The following is an 11,337-nucleotide window of genomic DNA, read 5'->3' as shown; positions in this document are numbered from 1 at the left end:
AAGAAGCATTCGCAGGGTAAAGGGTACTCAAAGGTAGAATAACTTGAAGCCGCCTCCGGCGTTTGTGGTTCGCAAACGAGTGATGTAGCAAAATGTGCACCATGGAACTGAGCCAGTATTGTCGAAAAAAAAAATGCAGGGCTTGGCTTTTTACCTAGCTGGTGTGAAATGTGTTGGTTAAATAAAGTTTAGTGTGGTGAAGCGGCCGCGAAAGCTGTTTTTACGAAATGTCTGTCTCATCTTCGCGTGTTAGTAAAAAGTGAGTAGGCTGAGACTGCGAGCCTGCTTCAGTTGTTCATGCACATCATGAACCTTCTGCATTTTATGAAACTTTCTTAGTTCTTTATAATCATCATGAACCATACGTATTTTATCGCCAACATTATGTATGAAACAGCTGCAGAGAAGTGTTTGTGGGGGTGCTTATTTATGTAATAATGCAAAGTCGTGAAATTTCGGGGGGTGGAAAGGGGGGAGTGTGTTGGCATAATCCCCAAGGCAACCCCCATGTAGAACGTGTTGGAGAAAGAAGTGCGACGTTACGAAATTCTACATCGACAATACTGGAAAACACGCATGGCCTCATGGAAAACAAAATACCAATAAACTTATTATATTAACGAAACAAAGGCTAAAGTGCATTTTGCGAATGCAGTATTCCTTTGAGCCCTGCGTTTCGCATATTCTGGTATTCGAGGAGTGGTAGTTAATTATACTATCGCACTCAATCACTTTACTGAGGTACAAGAGTCGAGATGTACCCTGTAGTGCTTTAGAAAACCTGCCAGACTTTTACGCACTTGCTTACCGTCGAGACAGTCACTCCATTTAACTTACCGGCATCGTGGATGGACTGCAACCCAAGGGAGAGGGCTGCGCGTGCTAGATCGTGGCCGGCCTGACCCCCGAGAAATCTGGCCGGAACGACGGGCCCTGTGCCCGTGACAGGGCTCGAGACGCGACGGCCTTGCAGTCGCGATCCTTGTCCGGCCCGTGGCGCGGCGAGCGTAAGAGCCGAGTTTAGACGGCGGACGCGAATAGCCGCACCAGCACCCCGGCAGCCAGAGGGACAGCGTTGAGCGGAAGGGGGAGAAGAAGCATGGCGCCGGTGAATTCGGTGCTGCTGCTGCTGCTGGCCGTCCTGCTGGCGGCTGGTGACTCGGAGGCAGCGCTGCCAGAGGTGATCAAGATCGGTGAGTGTGCATGCGTTCTTGCATGGTTGTGTCCTCTGGCCTCTCCAGACGTGGCCAGCGCTGAACCTTGAAAGCAATTCGATACTCGATCTTGCCTGCGTGCACTACTACATCCACCACGTGTGAAACGGAAATAAGCTCGTTTAAGAGAAGGAAAAAGAATGTTCCCGTGGTTTCTGCTTGTTAACGGTGAATCATACCATCCAGAAAGAGTCGGCAATGTTTCGTCTTCTCCATAATAAGGATCCCGGGAATTTCTTTTTCGCAGCTACTTATTTACCAGCCATGGCTGACCTCGAAAACTTGTGACGGCCAACAAAGCTTGTCGTACCCATCCCTATTTCGCAGTGCACAATTGATCCGAGACCTGCAAGGTCCTGGACGTAACGTTTTCCCTGAATCTAGTCCTACAAGAACGATTTGTTTGCTCACTTGGGTCAGCGCAGCAGCTTGCACAATGATTAAAGTGTTGATGTCATAATCGTGGACTGTGTATAACAGTTTGATGGAGAGAGAACTTGAAAATTGATTGGTTACTTTGTCACATCTTTCTTGCGGCGTCAGTTTTTAAACTTCTTCAATCGAAATAGCAGTAAAATTTGTGAATGACTTTGTTCTACCATATGTGGTGAAGGTAGACCGGGTCAGTGTTCAGAGTGATCGACAGCCGGCTGTTCAAGTGCTTCAACGACCTAGGAATGTGCATTTTCACGGAGTGGAGCATTTCAATGCTAGCACATTTTCAGTTCAACAAGCCATTGATAATTAGTTGTCACTTCGGGCAAGAGTTTACGTCCACCGACCACTGGAAGGGCAATTTATAGAGTGCTGTCATGAGGAACACGAGTGGTGGCCTGTATGTAGTATTTCGGTGCGAGTACTTGAAAATTAAAAAAAAAATGCATGATGTGACAGAATCTTTACTGTTTACCGTTTAATGAAACAAACGTGATTTGTATACCATTCTTCCCACTGCCCTAGACAGGAACGAGGGGAGGCTGTTCAAACTGTCTCTTCTCGCGAAGTTTTTGAGCTGGGCATGTGTGTATATACAAGTACACATACAAATACATGCACTAACACACGTAGCGTATAGTTGAACCCTCCCAGAAAACATTTTGGCTGCGCTACTTATTTTTCATCCAGTTTTCATCTAGGCAGAAGGACACCAACGTTTTTGCATTTTTAAGATTGGAACGGGACATCTCTGAATTGACACTGAAACACTGTATTTTGTGGTTTCGTTTCACGCGGAAAGCTTAACTGCAGTCGCCAGACTAACCTATTCTTGGTAAGGTAACCGCCCAAACAGCTCGTCTTGATTTCAATCATATCTGCTGGAATTTGTCACCAATTCAAGTGGGCCCTTTGCTCGTGCTGAGAACATCAGGACCGCGGTGCTACTTTCAGAAATAAGGGAGCGATATTTGTTTTGTGCTGCCTATTTGTACCTGCGGTACTGCTTCAGCGGTTAGACCGACCGAGCCCGAGGACGCAGTCTCGATTCACAGCCACGACAGCTGCATTAGAACGTTAATGGGAAGCACGAGCGAAAAAAAAAAGAAGAAAAAATCTTGTAACAGGCGCTCCGTGAAAAAGTTATGAAAAAGAAAAAAAACACAGCCAGACGATTATTATAAGTGAGTGGAATGTATGTGAACTTCAATGCGAAAAAAAAAACACCAGGAACAGCAAAAAACAAGCACTGGGCATGTAACTGAACTTTATTTATTGGCGGTCATCGGGTCTTAGAACGGAGATGTTAAGCATTTTATTTATGCTTGTGGCGACACCGGAAAACTGTCACGAACCAGAATGCGCTCTCTTTGTCATCTTCTTCGTCTTCTGCTCGGCTCTCAAAGCACGGGTGCCGATTTGTCCGGCGTGGAATGCAATGACCCTGATAGGTGAGAGAACGAGTGCCCAAAGAGAAAGAAATAAATAAAATGAAAGAGAGAAGGAGATGAGAAAGGAAGAAAGGCAGAAATAGAATAAAGTCGACAGAACGAGTGCGGAGAGAACTGAATATACGAACAGCGCTACCTATATATGGAGTCACATACAGCGTAACTACGCAAGCAATGAACAAGGATAGAAAGGAGCGCTGACTTTCAAGAATGATTTAATAGCGGCGTGGTGTGAATATATATAGGGGAAATAAAAAAGGATTGGACATGCGTAGAAGGGTGCAGCTAACAACCACTGTGATACAATGTCAACAAAACTCTTGACACTTGTTGATTGAGCTGGAAACAAAAAATACCCAGCATAAAAATGATCGAGATACGCGATCTCTTTCTGCAACAGCGCAACTGATGGCGAACTCACTTATGTGATAATATGCTTCAATTATCTCATCACGCATGGCCTGCGAGTGGTGCTTGCCTATTACCTCGCAACGCTCAAAGAGGGGCACGCAGCCGCAGTAATGGTAGTGGATGCCGAGATGTCCTTGAATGGCATTGTGCAAATTATTATAATGCTTTCTTAAATGGTTATTGAAGCACCTTTCGATTTGCCTTATGTATATCTTACCGCAGGATAGCGGAAGAAGATAGACGACACATATAGCACAAGGAACAAGGTGCGTTCTGTGTTTCACGGATAATCTTGCTTTGTTTTCAGCTGGATGATTCACCAACACACAAAGCTTTGATAGCTTTTCTGGGGCTTTTCCCAGTTGTTGTTTTTTTTTCAGTCTAGGCGAAACGTTGTGCAAATAAAGGACTGCAACACAGTTTTTAGGAACTGACGCATTTTGAGGCTGAGATTGCCCTTCCTGATTCTTTATTTGTTTCAAAAACTTTTCCGCAACAGCAGAAATCAGTTCGAGTAACCAGCGCTTAAGACTCGCTCGACCTCTGTTTTGAAACTGTGTTGCATTGAGTGCGGGCGTGACCACCTAAGAGCATTAAGGTAAACAATAATGACTACCCTTTTCATCAGCATTGAGTGAGCTGAGTGGAAAAGTAAAATGGGTTTACCACTTTTTGGTGGGAACGTTCAGCACAAACGAGTGCTCCGGAGACAGAGGGTTGGGTCCAAGAACCTAATTGAATTACCAGACGGTAGCTCATGCGTAAGTTCCAGAGGATGTAAGTGATCCATGAAAAAACCTAGAAGACTGGTGACAACAACTTCAAAATCGGCATCTGAACAATCAACAAATACTATGAAATCATCTACAGACCTACAGACCTTTACAACAAGAGACAAGTCGAGGTAGTTTTTTATTGTGGCGGTCTTTATGCGCGAGAAATATGTCACCCAAAATGGGTGCCAAATAAAATGTGGCTGCTGAGGTGGCGTTCCTTTGTGCTGGCTTCACTCCCTCGATTGGACACGGCTATCGCATTTGCCAGATTCTACGTTCAGAGTGGTTGCGCGAGGACCACCTTTGCTGCAATAGCCTCTATTTGCAGCTACAACGTTCAGAAAGGCCCTCTACTGCTAAAAAGAAAAGGCGTGAGTTACCTGCCTTAGGTGACAGCGCGATGAAATTTATGTGGCGCAACACACACCTTATAGTCTACAGGTTCAGAGAGGTCACGATAAATTCGACATAGAAAGAAAAAGCGATAAAAAAGGGGGACACTCACCGCTAGGCTACAGCAATCAATGTGGCAGGCCTATAGCCATTTAGTCAGAAGAAAAGTGCCCAAGCGCCCCCCCCCCCCTGCACTCAAAATTCGTATAGAGGGGGCGTTTTACTCAGAACAATATATGATTAGAATATGTGTTTTTCGAGGCCTTCTAAAAGTGCCGCCCTCCCCCTCATGAAAAAAATATTACGGGCTACAGGCCTGCAACGCGATATTGACAAATCGGAATGTTGTTCAAAGAAATGCTGGCAGCTCGCTCCTCTATCACAAAACCTGGCTTAACTCAATCAAAAGAGTGGCATGACAAAATGAAGTTGCTGCGGCAAGTGAATTAACAGTCGCACTGTGTAACGCTTCACCGCAAGCTGTAGGATAGGAACACAACGCGTGTGAAGGGACGAGTTGTCCGCTGAACTCTATAACTGAGGTGAAACACGTATGTCCTCCTGTCGGAGCCACGCAGTACCCTTCCGGAACGCCTTTCCAGAAACTGAGACAGTCCGGTTTGTTTAATCTTTTCTTGATCGGCGTTCGTCGGCAAGGATGACGATCTTTTACTCGTGCATAGAAGACATGGCAGGCCCAGCATTATTAGGGATCAAACATTCAGTCTTTCAATCATTCAATCAATCAATCAAGCAATCAATCAAACGTTTTTTTTTCTTTCTTTGTGGTCATCGAAAATGTAGTACATAGCAGGTAAATATGCAGGTGGAGGTCCCATGGTAACAACTCGCAGGCAGGACCACCTAAGTTAGTACAAAGGAAAAATTTAGGTGCGAACAAGAAGTAACAAGAGCGTTCTTTTTTTTTAAAGTGTTAGAAGTAAAAAGGATAATACTGAATGTTCAGATTAGAACTTTAATAATTGCAAACATTGATTGAGATGTGGGGTTTAACGTCCCAAAACCACCATATGATTATGACAGACGCCGTAGTGGAGGGCTCCGGAAATTTCGACCACCTGGGGTTCTTTAACGTGCACCCAAATCTGAGCACAAGGGCCTACAACATTTCCGTCTCCATCGGAAATGCAGCCGCCGCAGCCGGGATTTGAGCCCGCGACCTGCGGGTCAGCAGCCGAGTACCTTAGCCACTAGACCACCACGGCGGGGCAATAATTGCAAACAAACAAGGCAGCTTTAAGAGCTTACGTTATAGACGACGTTAATTATTTGGACTTTATACGGAGTAGGACGGTGACAGCGATGGCAAAAGTGCACCTAGGCTATTCATATGTTTGCTCTCTCAGTAAGAGAAAACAGGCGTGAAATATAACAGGTGCTCAGAACGGACATGCTCAACACTGTAACGTTCTGCCCCACAGGTGCTCTGCTCACAGGCGATGACGATGCGCTTGCGGAGAGCGCTCTGCGCTACGCCGTGGACCGCGTCAACACGGACCCCGTGCTTCTGCCCGAGGCCAAGCTGTCGTTGCAAGTGGAGCGGCTGGACGAGCACGCTGGCACGTTGCAAGCGTACCGCAAAGGTAAGCGCGCAGTTATAGCGCGACACACCAGATATGTGAAATGTATAGTTAGTTAGTTCGTTGGCCCTTGGATGACTCGCTCAACCCGCTCAACACAACGTTACTAGAGTAAACTAGCAACGGTGGCTCAACCCACCACGGGGGATGGGCCATGATCTGGGCGGTGCCAATTGCTTTACCAGCCGAATACGTTTAGTTAGGGATGTCTTTTAAAGAAGAAATGTGTAAAACACGGATTAATAAAAAAATAAAAAATAGAGTAAAAAAGAAAGCCCAACAAGCTATAGGGTTGAAAAAAAGTAAATTTATGCTGAAGCTTAACATTCTGTTTCTTTTCTTTTAGAAAATCGCGCACAGCTTCCCAAACGTTCCTGTGCCCGAAGCCCTTTTCAGTTGCTCCAAAGGAAAAGACAACCGGAAGGGACACACCTAAAGTCAACCTACGGAGAGGTTCTTCTAAAGCAGTCTTTGCCTTTGATATGCAAACAGCGTGCATGTTAAGAGGAAATGATGCAGAGATTAACTCTCGTTGCACTGGAGGCACAAGGGTGACTGTAACAGACCGGACCTCTGTGAGTAAAGATGCAGTCGAGAGACTCGGCATCGTAGTCTCGTAAATGATATTTCCGCCCTTCTAGAGGAGCACCATTATTTATTTATTTTTCAAGGTACTTAAGATGAGAAAACTGAGACGTTGCCAAGCGAGACTTTTCAAAGTTATACGATGTGACAAATCTTTCAAATCGTGCCCCAACAATGTATGCTAGCAACGGCTATATAGAAATTATGGGACCATTATGTGAGGCCACTGCAAGTATATCTGCATATATTTTGAGGGTTAAACCTTTGTGACCTGGTACTCATACCAATTGAATGAGACGTGAATGTCTCGGGGCAAGGGCATAAAACACTTCTAAAGCATTCGGCATATTCGGTGCGGTTAATGAAGAACAGACATACCTGCAGTCTGCAAGAATGACAGCATATGTAATATAAGAAAATTCTCGTAATGCAGAGACAATTGCAAGTCATTCCGCTCTATAAATTGGTGAAATTAGGTAAACGAAGTGAAAAAGACCATTCCAACACTGAAGATGCAATTCCCACTGTTGCCTTTTTTCACAAACTGAAGCACCAGCCGCTATTACAATATTTTATTTCAATCTTGCCAGGTAGTCTGGCATTCAGGTATCTACTGGAAAGCTCTTCGCCATTCTTAGAAAATATACTGTTAAATTTATTTTAATTCTTTAAATAGGTCTCCTTAGTACCAGTACTTAACAAATGTTTACTTGCAATGCTTCGAAGAACTTCCGTACGACAATAACTTGTGGGCACCTTAATCTAGACCACTATTGTTCAAAAAAGGCCGTCGGCGCATTATTGAAAAGATACTGCGACCTCCTCTTTGGGTATGCATTTATTTTCAGAAATGTACCTATGTTAGTATTTCGAGCCTTGTAAGAAGAGAAGGCAGGTGCGCATTTTTATGTAAACTATTATTAGCGACAAATTTAGGTTGGCGAAGATATAATCGTCATGCTTCGCGCAGAAGTACCATTGGTCGAAGTTTGTATAGGCGGGAGCTCCAGAAAACAAGACGCAGCCAAACTCTAATATAGGGCGAATATACAAACAATATGTCAGGACGAGCATGCACATCACGAGGTAACCACAGCGTTTATCGCTGAGCCTATGAAGCATCCCTGCCACCCGTGCTCCGTTAACTGCCATATTTTCTATATGCATACTCCAATTTAGCTTTTCTGAATAAGCCGCTCCTAAATTCTTAATCGATTCCACCTGCGGGATAACGTCCTGCTTGTAAAGCTGGATTCACACGAATGGATGGAGAAGAAATTTTCGCAGTGGACAGCGCATCACACGACGCACACGTTATGAGAACTCCCGATCTTCACCCCGTCCAGCATCCTCCGCCCGCGCCAGGGATCGAAATACCTCGCGCACATGCCCACACACAAACGTTGTTTCAAACAGCGTTCCACCTTGAAATACACTCATGTACCCTGAAGCGGAAGCCCGCGCAATGATTCGCCAGCAATAGCGAAGCCAGATTTGGTCCTACGAAGATCTTAGGAACATGCTATTTTCTGGTTGCGCCCACTTAGACATCAAGTGGCTTTGGTCTATTAGTCTAAAGGCTAGTTTAACTAGCAATAATGGGAAACGAAGAGGCAGACGCTCAATCTAAAAATGCCTTAAGCAGTGCCCCTGAAGTACGCATTGCATTTTCACGAGCTGACATGAACGCCCTGCTTCGTGGCGTGATGCGCAGCTACACACTTCAGCACTGGACCAAATCATAGCGGGTGACACCGGCGACTTCAGAATTGGGACCCTGAAATGAGGTTCCACATGCCCCCTAACTTGAAATGGCAACTCGGAAGTACGATCCACCGTATTCGTCTTCGTGTGGCGTACACCAGACGTTACGCAGATATCATCGGTCGCAGTGACGCCAGTCCTAATTGTGAGCACTGAGATGTGCCAGAAACACTTGAGCACATATTTTGTCGGTGCCCAGCATACGCACGTGAACGACAAATACTGATTTCTTCTACTGAACGATATCGCAGTAGGTCATTAACTAATGAGAACGTGTTGGGCCCTCGGCCAGACACCAACAGTGCAACTGTAGTCATAAGAGTGATTATAACCTTTTGGATGCTACTGGACTATATTCGTGGCTATAACATCTTTCCCAGCTGGAAAGAATTCTATATACTCACCTCTCTGTCTCACCATCGTCATCTATTAGTCTTTGTTCTCCCCTTTCCCCTCTTACAGTGTAGAGTAGCAGGCTAGAGCAAGCTATCACTCGGGTCGACTTCTCTGCCTTTCTGTAAATGAATCTGTCTCTCTCTCTAGCTAGAAATAATGAGATTGTAGTTTCCGATGAAATAACCCACAGAAACAATTATAGATGACTTAATATGCAATAAAATGTGCTTTGAAATAGAGGCTTACTAAAAGAAACTAGTAACACAATGACGCATTTGAGCACTATCTGACCCGAAAAGGTTGGGCGTGCGAGGAAAACGCCCCTTCTCGATCGCCGAATGCCAACAGCTCATCATGCCCTTAGTAAGATAGCAGCCGCAGTCGCCATCTTACGGTTGGCACGGCTTCACTCGTGGGCAAGAATTTCCACTCCAGCAATTGTTTTTTAAACCTCCTTGCATGTACCTGGTGCTCTAGCTAGAGAAGCCTTGCGTAATCGTATGATTCGAGAGCGTGCACGCGTATTCCGTGAGCTGCGCTCCGGCGGCGTGCAAGCGACGCTTCCGCGATTTTGTCGGATGGAACTGATCACGTGACTGATCGGTCCTCAATGAAGCGGGATTTTTTCCTCGCGTGTGAATGCGCAATAAAGAGTCGAAATCTTCACAAGAACACTTAGTGGGAAAACTGAAATTGCGCTTTTCCTGATGTTAATTGACAGATTAATGTCGTTCAACCACGTGTCCAGAGCATTCATGTAAAACTGTAGTTTCTGATACAATGTAGAGTTATTAAGGCGGCAACCTGTTTTTTAGAACGAGCTAGTTGTATACTGCTTTCCAAATCAACATGCACTCTGGAAGAACGGCGCCGTTAGCCCGCAAACAGCTCTTGCTCCTCTAAAAGATTAAATGTACGCCAGATATTGCTCATGGGAAGGCAAGGAGGTACACTTTCCACCTTGTGGAGTAAAGCACCCGTTTTTTTTTTTTTTGGAGTAACTGCAGAATTTTCGTGCCGTCTGCAAACGACCCATCGGTGCCCACACAAGCTTGTTTCCTTTCAGCCGGTGGTGCAGCGAGATGAAGTGTATTAGTTTGTGTACGCGCTTGCTTACGGAGGGGTCGGGAGTTTGACTCCCGTGTCTTCCCTGCGAATTTCCGAAGTTTATTTCTGAATGTGTTGCTTACAAGTAGATTGTACATCTTTTTTTTTTCTAACTGTTGCTCCCTTGAGGAGTAATCACGAGAGTGTGGTTACTCCTTCACAGTTACTATGAAAATATTCTAATGGGTCTGGCTGGTTAGTTACTCCTCTAAAGGAGCAACTTCGATACCCCTTTTCTTTTTAGAGTGTGGGCACACCAAATGGAGCAGCCACGCCTGAGGAACATGGGCTTAAAATCATGCTTTCGTTCAACAAGTTGTATATCCTAAAGTGTAATTGATTCAACTAGATTAAACAATATAGATGAGAGTGAAGTAGGTCTTGTTATCTAAAGTAAACCCAGCTTCAAGGTTCATCAAGAAAGGATTTATTTTCGCGGTTCTCCACTCAGGCGGAGAAACACATGAAGATGCAAGGAAAGGCAGGGAGGTTAACCAGACGCACATTTGGTTTGCTACCCTGCATTGGGGAAGGGATGAATAGGAGAGACGAGGTTGCAGAAAAATAAGGCACACACAATCACGAGCACACTTGGGGGAGCACACTCAGTCTACAGGCGGTCGCTCAGGTTTGTTGTCTTCAAGTAATGTAGTAGTGCTTTAGTCGCTTTCTGTGCAATGGAGGCAGATGCTCAAGGTCCTAGAATCTTCTGCACACAGAATGGTCTAGAGTCCAGTTGGTGCAAAACTATCCGGAGCAGGCACCGCTGCGTGTCGTAGCAAGCGCAGCTGCACAAGACGTGTTTGATGGTTTCTTCAGTTCCACAGGAGTCGCATGTAGAGGTGTCTGCCATACTGACGCGAAAGAAGTACACCTTTGTGAAAGCAACACCTAACCAAAGGTGGCATAAGAGTGCCGCATCGGAGCAGGAAAGTTGTCATGGTAGCTGTATCTTGAGCGAAGGATCCAATTCATATAAGTGACACCTTCGGAAGCTAGTACCCGACCAGAACATGCGTGTAAGATATCGAGCCAGCAAGTGAAGTGATATTGCTGAATCAGTCCTTGATAGAGGAATCGGGACCACACGTGCTCCTTCATGGGCTGAGCGGGCTGCATCAACAGCTAATTGATTTCCAGTAATACCGATATGTCCAGGCAGCCATTGATATATAATATGATGACCTCGTGCTAGAGCTTGATG

The 11,337-nt window shown here is 45.3% G+C and overlaps 1 protein-coding gene across 1 annotated transcript in view; it reads left to right on the top strand.

The window, feature by feature from the left end:
• Positions 1 to 1,037: 1,037 nt before the first annotated feature.
• The window catches only part of LOC119174161 (glutamate receptor ionotropic, kainate 2), a 76,202-nt gene continuing 65,902 nt past the window's right edge, over positions 1,038 to 11,337 (top strand). Inside the window, exons 1-2 of the mRNA XM_037424983.2 lie at positions 1,038 to 1,193; positions 6,123 to 6,284. Of these exons, the coding sequence (XP_037280880.2) occupies positions 1,100 to 1,193; positions 6,123 to 6,284 (256 nt within the window). The 5' untranslated portion in view covers positions 1,038 to 1,099. The remainder of the gene's footprint in view (positions 1,194 to 6,122; positions 6,285 to 11,337) is intronic.

The sequence above is a fragment of the Rhipicephalus microplus genome, chromosome 5 (assembly GCF_043290135.1).
Source record: "Rhipicephalus microplus isolate Deutch F79 chromosome 5, USDA_Rmic, whole genome shotgun sequence".
NCBI classification, from domain to species: Eukaryota; Metazoa; Arthropoda; class Arachnida; order Ixodida; family Ixodidae; genus Rhipicephalus; species Rhipicephalus microplus.
Note: the sequence above shows the minus strand (reverse complement) of the source record. Positions and strands in the feature narration are given on the sequence as shown.